Source organism: Scardinius erythrophthalmus (genome assembly GCF_964197995.2).
Source record: "Scardinius erythrophthalmus genome assembly, chromosome: 16".
NCBI classification, from domain to species: domain Eukaryota; kingdom Metazoa; phylum Chordata; class Actinopteri; order Cypriniformes; family Leuciscidae; genus Scardinius; species Scardinius erythrophthalmus.
The window spans coordinates 75,001-97,500 of record NC_138236.1 but is presented as its reverse complement, the minus strand read 5'-3'; the positions used below and the strand labels follow the sequence as shown (position 1 = coordinate 97,500).

The following is a 22,500-nucleotide window of genomic DNA, read 5'->3' as shown; positions in this document are numbered from 1 at the left end:
TTATTAAAAATAAAAAACGAAAAAATCACATGTACATAAGTATTGCTACTACTAATAATAGTAATAATAATAATAATAATTCATTATATTTATATAGCGCTTTTCTCAGCGCTTTACATAGAAGGGGGAATCTCCTCAACCGCCTCTGTGCAGCTCGAGTGCACCAGAACGGCCACACACACACACACTCCCCCTGATGATGCGACGGCAGCCATAAACGCACCAGAACACCCACACACACAAGTATTCACAGCCAGTTTGAATTCAGGCGCATCCGGTTCCCACTGATCATCCTTGAGTCCACCTGTGGTAAATTCAGTTGATTGGACATGATTTGGAAAGGCACACACCTGTCTATATAAGGTCCCACAGTTAACAGTGCATGTCAGAGCACAAACCAAGCCATGAAGTCCAAGGAAGTGTCTATAGACCTCTGAGACAGGATTGTATTGAGACACAGATCTGGGGAAGGGTACAGAAATGTTTCTGCAGCGTTGAAGGTCCCAATGAGCACAGTGGCCTCTATCATCCGTAAATGGAAGAAGTGTGGAACCACCAGGACTCATGCTAGAGCTGAGCGATCGGGGGAGAAGGGCCTCAGTCAGGGAGGAGACCCAGAACCCGATGGTCACTCTGACAGAGCTCCAGAGTTTCTCTGTGGAGAGAAGAACAATTATCTCTCAGCTCTCCACCAATCAGACCTGAGAACCTTCCAGAAGAACAACCATCTCTGCAGCTCTCCACCAATCAGACCTGAGAACCTTCCAGAAGAACAACCATCTCTCAGCTCTCCACCAATCAGACCTGAGCTCTCCACCAATCAGACCTGAGAACCTTCCAGAAGAACAACCATCTCTGCAGCTCTCCACCAATCAGGCCTGAGCTCTCCACCAATCAGGCCTGAGAACCTTCCAGAAGAACAACCATCTCTCCAGCTCTCCACCAATCAGGCCTGAGAACCTTCCAGAAGAACAACCATCTCTCCAGCTCTCCACCAATCAGGCCTGAGAACCTTCCAGAAGAACAACCATCTCTCCAGCTCTCCACCAATCAGGCCTGAGAACCTTCCAGAAGAACAACCATCTCTCCAGCTCTCCACCAATCAGGCCTGAGAACCTTCCAGAAGAACAACCATCTCTCAGCTCTCCACCAATCAGACCTGAGAACCTTCCAGAAGAACAACCATCTCTGCAGCTCTCCACCAATCAGACCTGAGAACCTTCCAGAAGAACAACCATCTCTGCAGCTCTCCACCAATCAGACCTGAGAACCTTCCAGAAGAACAACCATCTCTCAGCTCTCCACCAATCAGGCCTGAGAACCTTCCAGAAGAACAACCATCTCTCCAGCTCTCCACCAATCAGGCCTGAGAACCTTCCAGAAGAACAACCATCTCTACAGCTCTCCACCAATCAGACCTGAGAACCTTCCAGAAGAACAACCATCTCTCCAGCTCTCCACCAATCAGGCCTGAGAACCTTCCAGAAGAACAACCATCTCTACAGCTCTCCACCAATCAGACCTGAGAACCTTCCAGAAGAACAACCATCTCTCCAGCTCTCCACCAATCAGGCCTGAGAACCTTCCAGAAGAACCACCATCTCTCAGCTCTCCACCAATCAGGCCTGAGAACCTTCCAGAAGAACAACCATCTCTCCAGCTCTCCACCAATCAGACCTGAGAACCTTCCAGAAGAACAACCATCTCTCCAGCTCTCCACCAATCAGGCCTGAGAACCTTCCAGAAGAACAACCATCTCTACAGCTCTCCACCAATCAGGCCTGAGAACCTTCCAGAAGAACAACCATCTCTCAGCTCTCCACCAATCAGACCTGAGAACCTTCCAGAAGAACAACCATCTCTGCAGCTCTCCACCAATCAGACCTGAGAACCTTCCAGAAGAACAACCATCTCTACAGCTCTCCACCAATCAGACCTGAGAACCTTCCAGAAGAACAACCATCTCTGCAGCTCTCCACCAATCAGGCCTGAGAACCTTCCAGAAGAACAACCATCTCTGCAGCTCTCCACCAATCAGGCCTGAGAACCTTCCAGAAGAACAACCATCTCTCCAGCTCTCCACCAATCAGACCTGAGAACCTTCCAGAAGAACAACCATCTCTCCAGCTCTCCACCAATCAGGCCTGAGAACCTTCCAGAAGAACAACCATCTCTCCAGCTCTCCACCAATCAGGCCTGAGAACCTTCCAGAAGAACAACCATCTCTACAGCTCTCCACCAATCAGGCCTGAGAACCTTCCAGAAGAACAACCATCTCTCAGCTCTCCACCAATCAGACCTGAGAACCTTCCAGAAGAACAACCATCTCTGCAGCTCTCCACCAATCAGACCTGAGAACCTTCCAGAAGAACAACCATCTCTACAGCTCTCCACCAATCAGACCTGAGAACCTTCCAGAAGAACAACCATCTCTGCAGCTCTCCACCAATCAGGCCTGAGAACCTTCCAGAAGAACAACCATCTCTCCAGCTCTCCACCAATCAGACCTGAGAACCTTCCAGAAGAACAACCATCTCTCCAGCTCTCCACCAATCAGGCCTGAGAACCTTCCAGAAGAACAACCATCTCTACAGCTCTCCACCAATCAGACCTGAGAACCTTCCAGAAGAACCACCATCTCTCAGCTCTCCACCAATCAGACCTGAGAACCTTCCAGAAGAACAACCATCTCTGCAGCTCTCCACCAATCAGACCTGAGAACCTTCCAGAAGAACAACCATCTCTCCAGCTCTCCACCAATCAGACCTGAGAACCTTCCAGAAGAACAACCATCTCTGCAGCTCTCCACCAATCAGACCTGAGAACCTTCCAGAAGAACAACCATCTCTACAGCTCTCCACCAATCAGACCTGAGAACCTTCCAGAAGAACCACCATCTCTCAGCTCTCCACCAATCAGGCCTGAGAACCTTCCAGAAGAACAACCATCTCTCCAGCTCTCCACCAATCAGACCTGAGAACCTTCCAGAAGAACAACCATCTCTACAGCTCTCCACCAATCAGACCTGAGAACCTTCCAGAAGAACAACCATCTCTCCAGCTCTCCACCAATCAGGCCTGAGAACCTTCCAGAAGAACAACCATCTCTACAGCTCTCCACCAATCAGACCTGAGAACCTTCCAGAAGAACAACCATCTCTCCAGCTCTCCACCAATCAGACCTGAGAACCTTCCAGAAGAACAACCATCTCTACAGCTCTCCACCAATCAGGCCTGAGAACCTTCCAGAAGAACAACCATCTCTACAGCTCTCCACCAATCAGACCTGAGAACCTTCCAGAAGAACCACCATCTCTCAGCTCTCCACCAATCAGGCCTGAGAACCTTCCAGAAGAACAACCATCTCTCCAGCTCTCCACCAATCAGACCTGAGAACCTTCCAGAAGAACAACCATCTCTCCAGCTCTCCACCAATCAGGCCTGAGAACCTTCCAGAAGAACAACCATCTCTCCAGCTCTCCACCAATCAGGCCTGAGAACCTTCCAGAAGAACAACCATCTCTACAGCTCTCCACCAATCAGGCCTGAGAACCTTCCAGAAGAACAACCATCTCTCAGCTCTCCACCAATCAGACCTGAGAACCTTCCAGAAGAACAACCATCTCTGCAGCTCTCCACCAATCAGACCTGAGAACCTTCCAGAAGAACAACCATCTCTACAGCTCTCCACCAATCAGACCTGAGAACCTTCCAGAAGAACAACCATCTCTGCAGCTCTCCACCAATCAGGCCTGAGAACCTTCCAGAAGAACAACCATCTCTGCAGCTCTCCACCAATCAGGCCTGAGAACCTTCCAGAAGAACAATAAGGGAAAGATGAGGAACTGGGAGTCTCGTTAGGATTGAGGGAAAGATGAGGAACAGGGAGACTCGTTAGGATGGAGGGAAAGATGAGGAACTGGGAGTCTCGTTAGGATGGAGGGAAAGATGAAGAACTGGGAGTCTCGTTAGGATGGAGGGAAAGATGAGGAACAGGGAGTCTCGTTAGGATTTAGGGAAAGATTAGGAACCAGGAGAGTAGTCAGGATCGAGGGAAAGATGAGGAACTGGGAGACTCGTCAGGATCGAGGGAAAGATGAGGAACTGGGAGTCTCGTTAGGATTTAGGGAAAGATTAGGAACCAGGAGAGTAGTCAGGATCGAGGGAAAGATGAGGAACCGGGAGACTCGTCAGGATCGAGGGAAAAATGAGGAACTGGGAGACTCGTCAGGATCGAGGGAAAAATGAGGAACAGGGAGACTCGTTAGGATTGAGGGAAAGATGAGGAACTGGGAGACTCGTCAGGATCGAGGGAAAGATGAGGAACTGGGAGTCTCATTAGGATCGAGGGAAAAATGAGGAACAGGGAGACTCGTTAGGATTGAGGGAAAGATGAGGAACTGGGAGACTCGTCAGGATCGAGGGAAAGATGAGGAACTGGGAGTCTCATTAGGATCGAGGGAAAGATGAGGAACTGGGAGACTCGTTAGGATTGAGGGAAAGATTAGGAACCAGGAGAGTAGTCAGGATCGAGGGAAAGATGAATGTACAGAGATGTCCTTGATGAAAACCTGCTCCAGAGCTCTGGATCTCAGACTGTGGCGACGGTTCATCTTCCAACAGGACAACGACCCTCAGCACACAGCCAAGATAACAGAGGAGTGGCTAAAGGACAACTCTGTGAATGTCCTTGAGTGGCCCACCAGAGCCCAGACTCGAACCAGATTGAACATCTCTGGAGAGATCTGAAGATGGCTGTGCACCGACGCTCCCCATCTAACCTGATGGAACTCGAGAGGTTCTGCAAAGAAGAATGGCAGAAACTGCCCAAAAACAGGTGTGCCAAGCTTGCAGCATCATACTCAAGAACACTTGAGGCTGTAATTGGTGCCAAAGGTTCTTCAACAAAGTATTGAGCAAAAGCTGTGAATACTTATATGCACACACACACACGTTATCATTATAGTTATAGTTATTGTTTTAGTTATCACTATAGTTTATCATTATATACTATCATTGTAGTTATTATTATAATTATCATTATCGTTATCACTATAGTTAAAACTTTAATATGGTGATATGATGGTGTGTGTGTGCAGGTGTGCGGTGGAGCCGGTGGCGCAGTGGGACAGCCCGATGCAGGTGCGCCTGAGTGTGTGGCGCGCGGGTCTGAACACACTGCTGGTGGAGCTGCTGCCCTGGGCTCTACTGGTGAACCGCTCGCACTGGGACCTGTGGATGTTTGAGGCCGAGAGCATCGTAGTGCAGATTCCAGCCGGGAGAACCATCGTACCGCCCAACTTCAAGGTCTGTCTCTCTGTCTGTCTCACTGTCTGTCCGTCCGTCCGTCCGTCCGTCCGTCTGTCTGTCTCACTGTCTGTCTTTCTGTCTGTCTCACTGTCTGTCCGTCCGTCTGTCTGTCTGTCTGTCTCACTGTCTGTCTGTCTGTCTCACTGTCTGTCTGTCTGTCTGTCTGTCTGTCTGTCTCACTGTCTGTGTTTCACTGTCTGTCTCACTGTCTGTCTCACTGTCTGTCTGTCTGTCCGTCCGTCCGTCCGTCTGTCTGTGTCTGTCTGTCTGTCTCACTGTCTGTCTCACTGTCTGTGTCTCACTGTCTGTCTCACTGTCTGTGTCTCACTGTCTGTCTGTCTGTCTGTCTGTCTGTCTCACTGTCTGTCTGTCCGTCCGTCCGTCCGTCCGTCTGTCTGTGTCTGTCTGTCTGTCTCACTGTCTGTCTCACTGTCTGTGTCTCACTGTCTGTCTCACTGTCTGTGTCTCACTGTCTGTCTGTGTCTGTCTGTCTGTCTCACTGTCTGTCTCACTGTCTGTGTCTCACTGTCTGTCTCACTGTCTGTGTCTCACTGTCTGTCTGTCTGTCTGTCTGTCTGTCTCACTGTCTGTCTGTCCGTCCGTCCGTCTGTCTGTCTGTCTGTCTCACTGTCTGTCTCACTGTCTGTCTGTCCGTCCGTCCGTCTGTCCGTCTGTCTGTCTGTCTGTCTGTCTGTCTCACTGTCTGTCTCACTGTCTGTCTGTCTCACTGTCTGTCTGTCTCACTGTCTGTCTGTCTCACTGTCTGTCTGTCCGTCCGTCCGTCCGTCTGTCCGTCTGTCTGTCTGTCTGTCTCACTGTCTGTCTGTCCGTCCGTCCGTCCGTCTGTCCGTCTGTCTGTCTGTCTGTCTCACTGTCTGTCTGCATCACAACAATGTTGAGAACAGGATCTCCCTGTCACGTCTGTCCTGATCGTGTGTGTGTGTGTGTGTGTGTGTGTGTGTGTGTGTGACCTGCAGGATGCCTTCCAGATTGGCATCTATTGGCCGCACACTAACACAGTGCACAAGTCTCCTGCCGTGCGATTGGTCCACGAGGTGTCGTCGCCACGGTGGCCAGAAGGGGGCGGAGCCGAGGTCCTGCTGCTGGATGAGGAGGGATACATACACACGGACATCACACTCGGCACACAGCCCGGAAAACTCAAGGTGTGTATGTGTGTGTTACTGTTTTATCATCACGTTACCAGTGTCTGCATTAGGGCTGCACGATTAATCGCAATTAACATGAAATCACGTTTAAACCGATTTGGATTATTGTGATTTTTGAAATGGTGAAGGCTTGTTATGTGCAGCTTGTCAGTGACGTACGGCTCAGTGACGCGGCTCACTCTGAAAGCACTGTGAGTTTGAGTCGATTATAACGTGCATCTGAAAAAGCAACACGCCAAACATCTTTCCAAACCTGAGAAGCATTTATGAACATCTTGTCCAACAAAAGACAACATTTAATAAATTAATCAAAGCGTTTCAATCTTCGGTTTATTCCGCTACAGATAGGATGATGCCGATAGGCAATGACGTGTGTTGTTGTCTACTTCTTCTGCGAGGCATATGTGGTGTGTGTGTGAGATGCCCTCTGGTGTTCAGATGGAGTGTGTGTGAGACTCTGGTGTTCAGATGGAGTGTGTGTGAGACTCTGGAGTTCAGATGGAGTGTGTGTGAGACTCTGGTGTTCAGATGGAGTGTGTGTGAGACTCTGGTGTTCAGATGGAGTGTGTGTGAGACTCTGGTGTTCAGATGGAGTGTGTGTGAGACTCTGGTGTTCAGATGGAGTGTGTGTGAGACTCTGGTGTTCAGATGGAGTGTGTGTGAGACTGGTGTTCAGATGGAGTGTGTGTGAGACTGGTGTTCAGATGGAGTGTGTGTGTGAGACTCTGGAGTTCAGATGGAGTGTGTGTGTGAGACGCCCTCTGGTGTTCAGATGGAGTGTGTGTGTGAGACTGGAGTTCAGATGGAGTGTGTGTGAGACTCTGGAGTTCAGATGGAGTGTGTGTGAGACTCTGGTGTTCATATGGAGTGTGTGTGAGACTCTGGTGTTCAGATGGAGTGTGTGTGAGACTCTGGTGTTCAGATGGAGTGTGTGTGTGAGACTGGTGTTCAGATGGAGTGTGTGTGTGAGACTCTGGTGTTCAGATGGAGTGTGTGTGTGAGACTCTGGTGTTCAGATGGAGTGTGTGTGTGAGACTGGTGTTCAGATGGAGTGTGTGTGTGAGACTGGTGTTCAGATGGAGTGTGTGTGTGAGACTGGTGTTCAGATGGAGTGTGTGTGTGAGACTCTGGTGTTCAGATGGAGTGTGTGTCAGACTCTGGAGTTCAGATGGAGTGTGTGTGAGACTCTGGTGTTCAGATGGAGTGTGTGTGAGACTCTGGTGTTCAGATGGAGTGTGTGTGTGAGACTGGTGTTCAGATGGAGTGTGTGTGTGAGACTCTGGAGTTCAGATGGAGTGTGTGTGTGAGACGCCCTCTGGTGTTCAGATGGAGTGTGTGTGAGACTCTGGAGTTCAGATGGAGTGTGTGTGAGACTCTGGTGTTCAGATGGAGTGTGTGTGAGACTCTGGTGTTCAGATGGAGTGTGTGTGAGACTCTGGTGTTCAGATGGAGTGTGTGTGAGACTGGTGTTCAGATGGAGTGTGTGTGAGACTCTGGTGTTCAGATGGAGTGTGTGTGTGAGACTGGTGTTCAGATGGAGTGTGTGTGTGAGACTCTGGTGTTCAGATGGAGTGTGTGTGTGAGACTCTGGTGTTCAGATGGAGTGTGTGTGTGAGACTCTGGTGTTCAGATGGAGTGTGTGTGTGAGACTGGTGTTCAGATGGAGTGTGTGTGTGAGACTGGTGTTCAGATGGAGTGTGTGTGTGAGACTCTGGTGTTCAGATGGAGTGTGTGTGAGACTCTGGAGTTCAGATGGAGTGTGTGTGAGACTCTGGTGTTCAGATGGAGTGTGTGTGAGACTCTGGTGTTCAGATGGAGTGTGTGTGAGACTCTGGTGTTCAGATGGAGTGTGTGTGTGAGACTCTGGAGTTCAGATGGAGTGTGTGTGAGACTCTGGTGTTCAGATGGAGTGTGTGTGAGACTCTGGAGTTCAGATGGAGTGTGTGTGAGACTCTGGTGTTCAGATGGAGTGTGTGTGAGACTCTGGAGTTCAGATGGAGTGTGTGTGAGACTCTGGTGTTCAGATGGAGTGTGTGTGAGACTCTAGTGTTCAGATGGAGTGTGTGTGAGACCCTGGTGTTCAGATGGAGTGTGTGTGAGACCCTGGTGTTCAGATGGAGTGTGTGTGAGACCCTGGTGTTCAGATGGAGTGTGTGTGTGAGACTCTGGTGTTCAGATGGAGTGTGTGTGAGACTCTGGAGTTCAGATGGAGTGTGTGTGTGAGACTCTGGTGTTCAGATGGAGTGTGTGTGAGACTCTGGAGTTCAGATGGAGTGTGTGTGAGACTCTGGTGTTCAGATGGAGTGTGTGTGAGACTCTAGTGTTCAGATGGAGTGTGTGTGAGACCCTGGTGTTCAGATGGAGTGTGTGTGAGACCCTGGTGTTCAGATGGAGTGTGTGTGAGACTCTGGTGTTCAGATGGAGTGTGTGTGAGACCCTGGTGTTCAGATGGAGTGTGTGTGTGAGACTCTAGTGTTCAGATGGAGTGTGTGTGAGACTCTAGTGTTCAGATGGAGTGTGTGTGAGACCCTGGTGTTCAGATGGAGTGTGTGTGTGAGACTCTAGTGTTCAGATGGAGTGTGTGTGAGACTCTGGTGTTCAGATGGAGTGTGTGTGAGACCCTGGTGTTCAGATGGAGTGTGTGTGTGAGACTCTAGTGTTCAGATGGAGTGTGTGTGAGACTCTGGTGTTCAGATGGAGTGTGTGTGAGACCCTGGTGTTCAGATGGAGTGTGTGTGAGACCCTGGTGTTCAGATGGAGTGTGTGTGAGACTCTAGTGTTCAGATGGAGTGTGTTTGAGACTTTGGTGTTCAGATGGAGTGTGTGTGAGACCCTGGTGTTCAGATGGAGTGTGTGTGAGACCCTGGTGTTATTACTGATCACAGAGCCGTACTTCACTGACAAGCTCCACATAAAATAATCACAGCCTTTGCCAAATTACATGCGGTTTCATTTCGATTAATCATGCAGCCCTAATCTGCATGGGTGAGTTTAATCTGGAATAAATAACTAGTCTCTCTCTCTCTCTCTCTCTCTCTCTCTCTCTCTCTCTCTCTCACACACACTCTCTCTCTCTCTCTCTCTCTCTCTCTCTCTCTCTCTCTCTCTCTCTCTCTCTCAGCTCTGTCAGTTTTGTGTGTCGTCTTCAGTGAAATACGGGATTCAGGTTTTGCAGATTGAGGATAAAACAGTTCTGGTTAACAACACGACAAACACCATCAAGTGTAGAGCTGTGATCCAACAACACACACACACACCTGAGCAGGTAACACACTCACAAACACAACACACACACTCACAAACACAACAACACACACACCTGAGCAGGTAACACACTCACAAACACAACACTCACACTCACAAACACAACACACACACACACAACACTCACACTCACAAACACAACACACACACTCACAAACACAACACACACAACATTCACACTCACAAACACAACACACACACACACACACACACACACACACACACACTCACAAACACAACAACACACACACCTGAGCAGGTACAACACTCACACTCACAAACACAATACACACACTCACAAACACAACAACACACACACCTGAGCAGGTACAACACTCACAAACACAACACACACACACACACACACACACACACACACACACTCACAAACACAACACACACACACACACACACACACACACACACACACACACACACACACAACACTCACACTCACACTCACAAACACAACACACACACTCACAAACACAACACAACACACACCTGAGCAGGTACAACACTCACACTCACAAACACAATACACACACTCACAAACACAACAACACACACACACCTGAGCAAGGTACAACACTCACACTCACAAACACAACACACACACTCACAAACACAACACACACACAACACTCACACTCACAAACACAACACACACACTCACAAACACAACACACACACCTGAGCAGGTACAACACTCACACTCACAAACACAATACACACACTCACAAACACAACAACACACATACACCTGAGCAGGTACAACACTCACACTCACAAACACAACACACACACTCACAAACACAACAACACACACACACCTGAGCAGGTACAACACTCACACTCACAAATACAACACACACACACTCACAAACACAACAACACACACACACCTGAACAAGTACAATACACACTCACAAGCACAACACCACACACACTCACAAACACAACAACACACACACACCTGAGCAAGTACAATACACACTCACAAGCACAACACAACACACACACACACATTGAGGTGAATGTCATGAACAGTCGAAAGAAACGTGTGTCTCTGTTGTCAGCCCTGTCCCGTCCCGGACTCCTCCAGCTTCTCTCTGGGTCCCGCGGGATCGGCCGGGGATCAGGTGATCTGTGCGGTGCCGTTCTGGGATGTTCTGCGGGTCGGTCCGACAGCAGAGGACGAGCAGCTGAGGTTGAAGCAGGTTCTGTTGAGCCTCGAGGGAGTCGAGTGGAGTCCTGCGGCTCCTGTGCGAACCGACTTCCCCAGACAGAGCGTTCCTGTGCCGGTGGAGCCGCACGCCCACTGGCCCTTCAACACCAGGTGACACACACACTGTAGAGAACAATGACTCTCCCATCTTCTGTAGAGCTGCTTCACTCCTGAGTTACTCTCATATTTGAAGTTTCATCAGTGATTCTGTGATTCTCCTGATTATTACAGTGAAGCTGCTCTGAGACGATCTGCACTGTATAAAGCGCTGTAGAAATAAAGCTGACAGAAACACAGCAAACACTCCTCAGTCCTCAAGATGGCGACAGAGTTTCAAAGCAGCTTCACAGTAATAAAGGGGAAAATGAGAGTTAATGTTGCAAAATTCATCAGTAATGAAACAAATTCAGCAATAAGACAATAGTTTCATCATTCAGCTCAATTCAGTTCTTATGTTCTCATCTGATAAATCAGTAATTTACCTTTAACCCTGAAACCCTCGGCTGAGTGTGAGATCAGATGTGCTGAGAAACACTTGAGATCAAACATTCATTCTGCGAGTCTGGTGTTTATTAATGACGCACCCGGGCGTCTCGTCTGTGGTCAGTGAGGGACTCATCTGTGTGTGTGTGTGCGTGTGTGTGTGTGCTTCAGGCCTCTGGTTCTGACCTGTCAGGAGCATCTGGGCGTCACGTATCTGACAGTGAGTGAAGATCAGTGTCCACGAATGATGATTCACAACCGCTGCCCCAAGAGCCTCTTACTACAGGAGAACGTCAGGGGTAATACACACACACACACACATACACAAACACACACACACACACTCTCTCTCTCTCTCTCTCTCTCTCTCTCTCTCACACACACACACACACACACACACACACACAAACACACACACACACACACACACTCTCTCTCTCTCTCTCTCTCTCTCTCTCTCTCACACACACACACACTCTCTCTCTCTCACACACACACACACACACACACACACACACACACACACTCACACACACACACACACACACACACACACACAGTGTTAAATATCACGAGTGTGTGTGTTTCAGAGCCTGTGAGGTCGGAGGTGTTCAGCCGGGCGGTTCCTGCTCTCTCTTCTGTCCATCATGAGTTGTTTTATCAGGCCTCCAGTTTTCCTGAGTGCCGACAGAAAGAGACGCTGCCCACCCTGCAGCTGCGCATCATCACGGACACGCCCCCCAGCCCCTCGGACACGCCCACCAGCCTCATGGACACGCCCACATCACCAGGCTGGACTGACGCCTTTGACATCAGTTGTCCTGGAAAACAGGTGCACAACAACACACACAACACCTGACTCTGCTGCTGCACGACCTGAGGAGGAAATACTCTGAATTTCCTGATAAAAATTGTCATTGCGATTTAAAATGTGATTTATAATACAAAAAATAGCTCCAGATTTATTGTACTTGTTTGATGACATTTGCAATTTTAGTATAACTATTATTATTGATTTAAAATATTAAACAAAATAACTAATATTCCTATTGTAATTTCACTGTAAAATAATAAAGTTTGAGAGGAAAAAACATCCCAGTCGTCATGACCGGATCTCTTGATCTCTGTGTGTTTTGTAGGTTGTTTTTCTTCCTGGTTTCGGCTGTTTGTACATCGATGTTGTTCAGCAGAGCGGCTCGATCACACTGACACTGGCACCAGAGAGCAGCGCTGCAGACGCCGTCACACACCTCGGGTACAACACACTCCTGCTGCGTGTGTGTGTTTGTGTGTGAGAGAGAGAGAGTGTGTGCGTGTGTGTGTGTGTGGAGTCTCTCCCCCAGAGGGCGTGTGTGTGTGTGTGTGTGTGTGTGGAGTCACTCCACCAGAGGGTGTGTGTGTGTGTGTGTGGAGTCTCTCCACCACAGGGCGTGTGTGTGTGGAGTCACTCCACCAGAGGGTGTGTGTGTGTGTGTGTGGAGTCTCTCCACCAGAGGGTATGTGTGTGTGTGTGTGTGTGTGTGGAGTCTCTCCACCAGAGGGCGTGTGTGTGTGGAGTCACTCCACCGGAGGGCGTTTGTGTGTGGAGTCACTCCACCGGAGGGCGTTTGTGTGTGGAGTCTCTCCACCGGAGGGCGTGTGTGTGTGTGTGTGTGTGTGTGAAGTCACTCCACCGGAGGGCGTGTGTGTGTGTGTGTGTGTGGAGTCTCTCCACCGGAGGGCGTGTGTGTGTGTGGAACAGGAACTAATGTGGGCGGGGCTTGATGTAACTGAGGAATTGATTGGATGGTTGTGGTTTGATATTGGTGGATCTCATGTGAGTGACAAGTTGCCCCGCCCTCGTCATCAGAGAAGAGAAGAGATGCTGAGAGAGGAACTTATTCTGATTCAAGATTATTAACACAATTATGATGATGTGCACCCATAAATCATTTACAATAAACACTGCAATATTCCATAAGGAAACTAGAATGGTCTCTTGATTTCATGATGACTTCTCGTATTTCTCGCAGGCCGTCCAGTCCGATGCTGTCCTTCAGGGTTCTGCTGACGGAGGCGAGCGTGGCGCTCTGTGATGACATCACCAGCCGGTCCGGTTCAGTGGAGCTGCTGCGTCTCACCGTCTCTAAACTCCTGCTCCTGCTGCCGGCCATCGATCCTCCGCCCGACGCTCCACCCGACCACAAGGACCACACCGTACAGGTGCTCTGCGGAGGCCTGCAGGTGGACAACCAGCTGTACCAGCGCGCCAGCTTCCACTTCCCTGTCATCATGTGCCAGGAGCCGCCAGGCGACCCCGCGCTGACCCCGGGCGACCCCGCGCTGACCCCGCAGGAGTTTTGCCACGCCTGCTTCTTCTCTCTGAGCCTCACGGTCACCGGCTCCGGACAGCTGGACCGGCTCTCGCTGCGCATCCGCCCCGCACGCGTGTATCTGGAGGACACCTTCCTCTACTATATGAAGACGCTCCTCCACACCTACATCCCAGAATGCACCCTGGCTGTGCGTGGCGAAAGGGCGGGGCTTCCGCGGGAGGTGCTGGAGTCGATGCGTGCGCTGGTGACGCCGCTACACCTGCAGAAGCTCTCGATCGAACCCCTTCAGCTGCTGCTCTCCATCCACGCGTCTCTGAAGCTCTACATCGCCTCGGACCACACGCCGCTGTCCTTCTCGCTGTTCGAGCGCGGCCCCGTCTGCACCACCTCACGCCAGCTCGTACACACACTCGCCATGCACTACGCCGCCGGTGCGCTCTTCCGCGCAGGTGCGTCTCTCACACACACCTGAGAACTGAACATCCGTGAGCTTCCGTTCGTGACAGAAATGAGTCGACAGATGCGTCACTCTACAGTCACTGTGTTTCAGATAAATCAACATGTGCTGATGTGTGTGTGTGTGTGTGTGTGTGTGTGTGTGTGTAGGTTGGGTCGTTGGCTCTCTGGAGATTCTCGGCAGTCCCGCCAGTCTCGTTCGGAGTATCGGGAACGGCGTGTCAGATTTCTTCCGGTTGCCTTACGAGGGTTTGACTCGCGGGCCGGGAGCCTTTATCAGCGGCGTCTCGAGAGGAACCAACTCATTCATCAAACACATCTCTAAAGGTGAAGCACACACACACACACACTCACTCTGTCTGTAATATTGACCGTCTCCATCTGCTATTAAGTTGGTTGTTAGTACTGAATGAACAAACCCGTGTTACGAAGATTACCTGTTAGTGAATGAAAAGTCTTAGGATACACACGACACGACACATGTGATGCGTTCATACCCACCTCTGAAGATCTCCATGTGCTTTCAGTGATCACAACTTCCACTAATCGATCCAAAACACCCTAGCTACTACTATGGCAAGAACTACTCGCATTTTCTTTAGAAAATGTCCCGCATGGTTTGATTCTCCTGCTGCGTTTTGTATCTGCAGCTCAGTGCAGATGTTGACGTGTGTGTGTGTGTTTCTGGTAGCTTTCCTGTAGCTCAAACAGTAGAGCGTTGGCGCTTGCAACGATTCCCAGGGAAAGCAAGAACTGAAAACTGATAAGAATGTAAAATGTGTACCTTGAAATGCAATGTAATGTCGCTTTGGATAAAAGCGTCTACCAAATGCATAAATGTAAATGTAATGTGTGTGTGTCTCTCGCTGGCCCACATGATCAAGTTCCTCCAGAGACGCGTTTAGCAGCAGCACGTCCGTCACGAGACACGAATGCAAGCGTGTGTTTCTGCTGACACGTCTGTGTGTGTGTCTACAGGGACTCTGACGTCCATCACGAATCTGGCCACGAGTCTGGCGCGGAACATGGACCGTCTGTCGCTGGACGACGAGCATTACATGCGTCAGGAGGAGTGGAGGAGGCAGCTGCCGGAGACTCTGGGAGACGGGCTGAGACAAGGCCTGTCCAGACTGGGCATCAGCCTGCTAGGTGAGACACACACACACACACACACACACAAGTGCTTTATACAACACAGATCATTAACCCTAACCCTGCTGGGTGAGACACACACACACACTTCTGCAGCGCTGTATACAACACAGATCATTCACAGCAGCCTCACAGTGATCAGCAGGACAATAACAGAATCAATGATGCGTGTGTGTGTGTGTGTGTGTGTAGGCGCGGTCGCAGGAATCGTGGATCAGCCCATGCAGACGTTCACACGGACACTGGATCTGCCGAGCTCGGCGAGCAGCACGGCCCGCGGTGTCATCTCAGGGGTGGGGAAAGGCATTGTGGGAGTTTTCACCAAGCCAATCGGAGGAGCAGCTGAGCTGGTGTCGCAGACAGGATACGGTACGAGGCGTTCATGCACACGTGCGCAGGAGAGTGTGTTGATGTGCAGGTGTGCAGTGACCCGTGTGTGTGTGTGTGTCGCAGGTCTGCTGCACGGCGCGGGTCTCTGGCAGCTTCCCAAACAGCTGCACCCACCGACAGACTCCAGATCAGCCGACGCCTCCAACAGCCACGTCAAATACGTCTGGTAAACCAACGCTTCACTTCACAACCAGGACCCAAAAACACTTCAGGTTACGACACATTTCCTGAGAACAGGGAACTCGCGCTACATCGATGAAGCTTTGAGGAACGCCTCCACGTGAACAGGTGTCTGAAACGCTTATCCAATCACAGCGATCGATACTGACCGGTGACAGCCTATGATGTCACTACTAGTGCGACCCGGAAGTATAAAAGGGGCGCCTAGAGAACATGTCATCCACTTATCGTCTGAAGGGAGTGTTCAGCAGGCATCCGCGAGGCATGGCTAGCGACGCAGTGTCTCATTCCCTGTTTTCAAGGAATATAGGTTACAGTCGTAACCTAGACGTTCCCTTTCAAAAGGGAACTCGCAATGCATCAATGACACTTTGGGGAACGATATACCAACCCACCATGCTGAGGGGAGTGCATGCCAAATTATGGCTGTGACAGAAACGTCACAGACAGAACTCCTCCTTCGGGTCACATACGCATCAGTGACAGTATTCCCCACAGCCACTGCCCAAGCTATAAGCCTCAAAGGGGCCTCCGATACAGGGAAGGCCGACCGAGGCTTGGAACCAACAGCTTCCATGGAAGGGGTTCCTTTAAGGGAATATGGCCAGGGGGTCCGAAAGGAGTCCCGTCCAGTCACTTTCTGAGGGGACCCCACATGCCACCAGGGGGCCTGACCTGTTCTAATTTACTGACCTAGTCTTGCCAACAACCTGTCTGTTTCCTAAACAGAGTCTTCCGCTACCGGAGTATCGAGGAGGCCTACTGTAAGGCCTACAGCTTCGAATGTCACGGGCATCAGCCAGGGCAGTGCTTCGGCTCTAAGGGAGCATACTCAACCATCCCACATGGCAGGGAGTAAATACTCTGTCTCTACCTGAGCCTGGGTGGTGAAGGGTGATATCATACGAGCTATGGCTAGCAAAGTACTCTAAATAATAATCCTAACAAGGGGAGTACTATCAGCTTGACCTTAAGGGATGTATAAGGGTTGAGGCCTATTATCTTGTATTCTTTACTAAACCCAGGGGAATGGAGGCCTCAGTAAGTGGCCAACAGCAGTGAACCCTATGGAAAAAAACTTTTTTAACTTAAGGCCTTGCTTGGATACTAGCTACAATACTCAGCTCTAAAGGGCGGAGGCCTGAGCACACTGTTTCTTACTTTGTAGAGAGAAAGGCCTGACAACGCCCATTAGATATCTGCATGGGAGGCTTTTTGAAGATAGCCTGCTACCTATGCTACTATATACCCTGTAACACCACTAGCATTTACACCTAAGGCAAAAGGCGGGCCTTGGCTAGACGACTCTTGTAGTAAGAGAAGGCCAGTACTAGGAAAACTAGATTTACAGGAATAAATCTCCTGATGGGCTCTAGCTCTAAGGAGCCTACACTCAGATACTGAGAGGCTTGAGGCAAGAATGCTTAGCAGACCGCCACCAAATTCCTAGTTACTAAGCCTAAGCCAGATATTGAGGCGGCCCCCACTCGAATATTATATGTCTGAAGTTCAGATCTATAATCTCAAAAACGACTCTCTAAAGTTAGAGGAGAACTACTGCTCTAGTATAAGGTGGCTATCAAGGTGTCCCGACGAGGGCCAACGCTTGAATTTGTAGTTTTATCTGGAGCTTGACAGAGCGGTGGCCTCAGTAGAAAAACTCCCGATAGGGAAGAAGCCATCTCACACAGATGCTCGGATGAACGGTGGCCTGACTAGAGAATTTTCCATATAATAAAGCCAACCTGTTCACTACCACAGATTGGCACTACCCACTACATAAGCCTGCCGAGTCTAACATAAGAGGAGGCCTCTGGGAAGGGTATGCATAGCCTACCTATATATGGGAGCATCAGGGCACTATTTTCACCATCCTCTAAAAACCCTACCTAACCCAACCCTTAATACTTTCTAACAGGGAACTGAGGTCTACTGTTCAACCTTACTAAAACTCTCGTATAGGGAGAAGACCTACAGAGCTCAACCTGCTGCCCGTAGAGCAATGGCCTGAACGACATTCACAAATGTAGGCCTATCACCAAAAAAGAGCTTGAAAGAGCGCACTTACTACCGAACCCGACCCCAGACCTACAGAAGGGTCCCATACTGAAGGAATCACTCACCATAGGTCCAGCCGCAGGGCTGGTGAGGAAGTGCAGATTCGGACCGCAGTGTTGTGCAAGATTTAAATAATCATTAATCATTATAATCTAATAATTTGTTAACAAACAAGTATTCGTTACTTCAATGAGCTCATTGTTTCTTTAATCCCAGTTCAACCACAGATGCCTATCCCTGGCCGCCATTGAGAGTCCGTTCGCGGCGGCTGCTTGTTTGGTGCACCGAAGAGCTAATCTGTGCTGCGGCGCAGCTCGTCCTGCGTCAGGGGAGAGACCCGGATTTTGGTGTCCAAATCTTTCAGCAGATCAGCCTGGTATGCTTGCAACACCGCTATTGTGTGCAAGGCATGAAGAGCCGGACCAGCCACGAATGCCCTGCCATTTAAGAGTGATGTCATATTTTAGTGGCTTAAGCGGCAGGGCCGGAGCACTCAGTGTCGATGCCTCCCGTGTTCGTGCATCCCCTCAACTGCGCTGATGGCGATGAATGCGCACTGAACACGGGTTCTTCCGTGCCTTTTCGATCTTATTGTGTAGATTGGGCAGGAATGGAAGGCTCACGGGAGCTGGAGCGTTATGGCCGGAAAGAAACCGTTCGTCAGTCTGCCACGAGCGCTCTCTTCCTTCACGCGCTCCTACGGCAGCAAAGCCTCGCTGAGCACGATCCATAACACTCACAACTCATCATACGCGGGGCAGGGTGGCTGTGAGGGTTCGGGTTGTAAATCCTCTTCACCCTCATCAGCATCTCCTCTCTCGGGCTGCCAGCAGGGCACTCGCTGCCGGTCAGAGGATGCTAGAGACAACACATCCTCATCCGGCAGCTCAAACTCGCGAGCCTCAGAGAGATAAACTACTCTCTCAAGCTCCTCGGCGAGCTCCCTCTGAAACCCCACGACTCCAGTCTCTCAGCGCGGCCCGGACCGCCTGGCACAGATGCCCGTCCCTCTTCTCAAGGGAAATCTCACAGTTGGCACAAGCACATCCCTCAAGAACTGACCGTCGTGCTCAGAGCCCAAACAAACGCACAAGCTGTGTGTGTCATCAGGTGTCAAATATCCATCCACACACTTCCTGAAGTGTTTTTCACAAGACATGATTACCTTTTGAAGTTTCAGGTTGAAGTTGAAAGATTTTGTATTTTCAGTCATCAGATTCATCTACATTGTGACTTAGATTTAATCAACTGAAAACAGTGTCTGTAAAGGTATATAGTACCTTTATATAGTACCTTTACAATACAGACATATGGCCCATAGAACCTGATGGCGTTCCTCAAAGCGTCATCGACGTAGGGTGAGTTCCCTTTCGAAAGGGAACCTGGATATATCAAGAGTCAAGACCTGAAAAGTCATGGAAATTATTCAAATATTTAAAAAAATCATGGAAGTTTCTGTAAAGAATATACATTTTTCTTATGTCAAGCTTTAAAATATCTTATTGGGTAAAAGATTGCTGTTTGTAAGTAAAACAAAATAGTAATAATAATAAAAAAACCTTATCCTCTAATTATGAACGACTGGACGCATCAACAGTAATAAAAAGTGTAAACACTGTAGAACATAATAACTTAAGCAAAAAAGGAGTTAATATTTCAATAATTGAACAAGACATTTTAGTATGTTTTATTTTGATAGTTATTGTTGTATAATTATTCATTTTATTTGACATTTGTTTGATTTAATTCATTTTGTGAAACCCTGATTCTGAGGGTGATCCCCCAGAATGCCCTGTGACTCAGGCCGTGTGTGTGTGTGTGTGTGTGTGTGTGTGTGTCTGCAGGAAGATGCTGCAGTCCCTGGGCCGCCCCGAGCTGCACATGGCTCTGGATGTGTGTATGGTGAGCGGGTCGGGTCAGGAACACGCCGGCTGTCTGCTGCTGAGCGGAGAGGTTCTGTTCGTGGTCAGTGTGTGTGAGGACGCGCAGCAGCAGGCCTTCCCCATCACCGAGATCCAGTGTGAACACGACACACACACGCCTGGACGCATCACACTCACACTGCAGCAGCACCGCGTGACCAGTGACACAGAGGTACACACACACTCACTCTCACACACACTCACTCTCTCTCTCACACACACACACTCATACACACACACACACACACTCACTCTCTCACACACTCACACACACACACACACACACACACACACACACACACACACACACACACACACACTCACACACACTCACACACACACACACACACACACACACACACACACACACACACACACACTCATTCACACACACACACACACACACACTCTCTCTCTCACACACACACACACACACACTCTCTCTCTCACACACACACTCATACACACACACACACACACTCACTCTCACACACACACACACACACAAACATCTAAAGAGCTTTATTAGCATAACTGTATCCCAATGTTGTCAAAGCATTAATATATTATATATAAATAATCAATCAAACCCAAACTACAGCTGATGTCTGTGTGTCCCAGGCCGACGGGTCTCGCGAGCGCCTCTCGGAGCTGCAGTACAGCCGGCTGGTGGAGTTCGTCACCGGAGCGTCTCAGTTTCTGTCTCCGTCTCAGTCGTCGCGTCACCAGCCGCCCGTCACTCCCGCGGATCCGCCGCCCACCGTCTCCAGGACATACCAGTATCACGCAGAGCCGGCCTGCGCACGCGTGTTCGTCTGCAAGTTCACCATGGTGAAGAACAGGGCGCTGCGCATCGGCTTCCACTGACGCTCACATCACAGACGACTTCTGAGTTACACACATCACTTTACTGGGACGTCACTACATCAGCCAGAGCTAACTTAACCCTAACCCTAACCCTTTCTGTGTGAATGTGATGCTTTAAACCAAAAGAAGGCCTTTCATTTTTTTTATTTTTATAATCAATGCAAGGAAAATGATTTACTGTTTTTTATTGTATTATTCGCTCCTGTATTCTGGTCTAATGAAAATATGAGTCTGTTGCTTCATAATGAATCTGCTTTTTGTAATAAAACATGGGATATTTGAAGATATGTGATCAGCTTGACGTCAGTTGTTTAGTTGTGTGATCAGTGTGTTTGGTGTCTGCGGTGTTCAGCCTCGTTAGACCCCTTGAGCGTCTGACCTGGGACTGCGTTAGTGAAGCGCTTCTGCCTGCAGGGTCAACATTCACTCGTCCCTGGAGATTCAAACATTCACTCGTCGGTTTCATTCACAGTCAGGATTTAGACCGTACCATAGTACCAATCAGTCACAAATGATTTGCTCTTATCATCCGATCGTGGTTGTATCTCTCTATTAGTGTTACTCAATCTTAAAGGGTTAGTTCACCCAAAAATGAAAATTCTGTCAGTAATTACTCACCTTCATGTTGTTCCAACCCCGTGAGACTTTCGTTCATCTTCGGAACACAAATGAAGATATTTTTGATGAAATCTGAGAGCTGGATCACTCCTCCTGCAGGCTTATGGACACTATAACTTGCTGGCCCAGAAAATGGGTTAAAGACATTGTTAATATAGTCCAAGTGACACCAGTGGCTCAATCTTAAGTTTATAAAGCGATGAGAATACTTTTTGTGCGCAAAAACAAACAAAAATAACGACTTTATTCCACTTTTCATTTCCTTCTCTCTGGACCTCGAGTCTTTTTACGTAGTGTAATAGCGTAGCGCGTTTGGGTTTCACGTCACAATGTTATATTAATATTAACAATGTCTTTAACCCATTTTCTGGGCCAGCAAGTTATAGTGTCCATAAGCCTGCAGGAGGAGTGATCCAGCTCTCAGATTTCATCAAAAATATCTTCATTTGTGTTCCGAAGATGAACGAAAGTCTCACGGGGTTGGAACAACATGAAGGTGAGTAATTACTGACAGAATTTTCATTTTTAGGTGAACTATCCCTTTAATGCTGCATTTGACACCATTGACCACAACATTCTTTTAAATAGACTTGAAAATTATGTTGGCATTAGTGGAATTGCATTAGCATGGTTTAAATCACACTTATCTGACCGTTACCAGTTTGTAGCAGTAAATGAAGAGATGTCTCATCAATCACAGGTTCAGTATGGCGTACCACAAGGCTCAGTACTAGGACCGCTGCTGTTCACTCTGTACATGCTACCCTTAGGAGATATCATTAGGAAACATGGCATTAGTTTTCACTGTTGTGCTGATGATACTCAGCTCTATATTTCTTCGCACACTGACGGAATTTACCGATTCACAAAATTAACGGAATGCACAGCTGATATAAAGACTTGGATGACTAGTAATTTCCTACTACTAAATTCTGAAAAAACAGAGATTCTAATTATTGAACAAAAAACTTCCTCACGTAATAACCTAGAATACTGTCTAACACTTGATGACTGCTCTGTTAAGTCTTCGTCGTCAGTTAGGAACCTGTGTGTGTGTGTGTGTGTGTGTGTGTGTGTGTGTGTGTGTGT

General features: G+C 48.9%; 1 protein-coding gene across 1 annotated transcript in view; it reads left to right on the top strand.

The window, feature by feature from the left end:
* Positions 1-21,074, top strand: part of vps13b (vacuolar protein sorting 13 homolog B) — a gene marked incomplete at its 5' end in the record, with an annotated part of 193,505 nt that extends 172,431 nt beyond the window's left edge. The window contains 14 exons of the mRNA XM_081388003.1: positions 5,099-5,306; positions 6,287-6,475; positions 9,600-9,743; positions 10,822-11,081; positions 11,625-11,752; positions 12,044-12,285; positions 12,593-12,708; positions 13,466-14,217; positions 14,375-14,551; positions 15,203-15,373; positions 15,569-15,745; positions 15,830-15,932; positions 19,849-20,098; positions 20,548-21,074. Coding sequence (XP_081244129.1) covers positions 5,099-5,306; positions 6,287-6,475; positions 9,600-9,743; positions 10,822-11,081; positions 11,625-11,752; positions 12,044-12,285; positions 12,593-12,708; positions 13,466-14,217; positions 14,375-14,551; positions 15,203-15,373; positions 15,569-15,745; positions 15,830-15,932; positions 19,849-20,098; positions 20,548-20,793 — 3,163 coding nt within the window. The 3' untranslated portion in view covers positions 20,794-21,074. The remainder of the gene's footprint in view (positions 1-5,098; positions 5,307-6,286; positions 6,476-9,599; positions 9,744-10,821; positions 11,082-11,624; positions 11,753-12,043; positions 12,286-12,592; positions 12,709-13,465; positions 14,218-14,374; positions 14,552-15,202; positions 15,374-15,568; positions 15,746-15,829; positions 15,933-19,848; positions 20,099-20,547) is intronic.
* Positions 21,075-22,500: the final 1,426 nt, after the last annotated feature.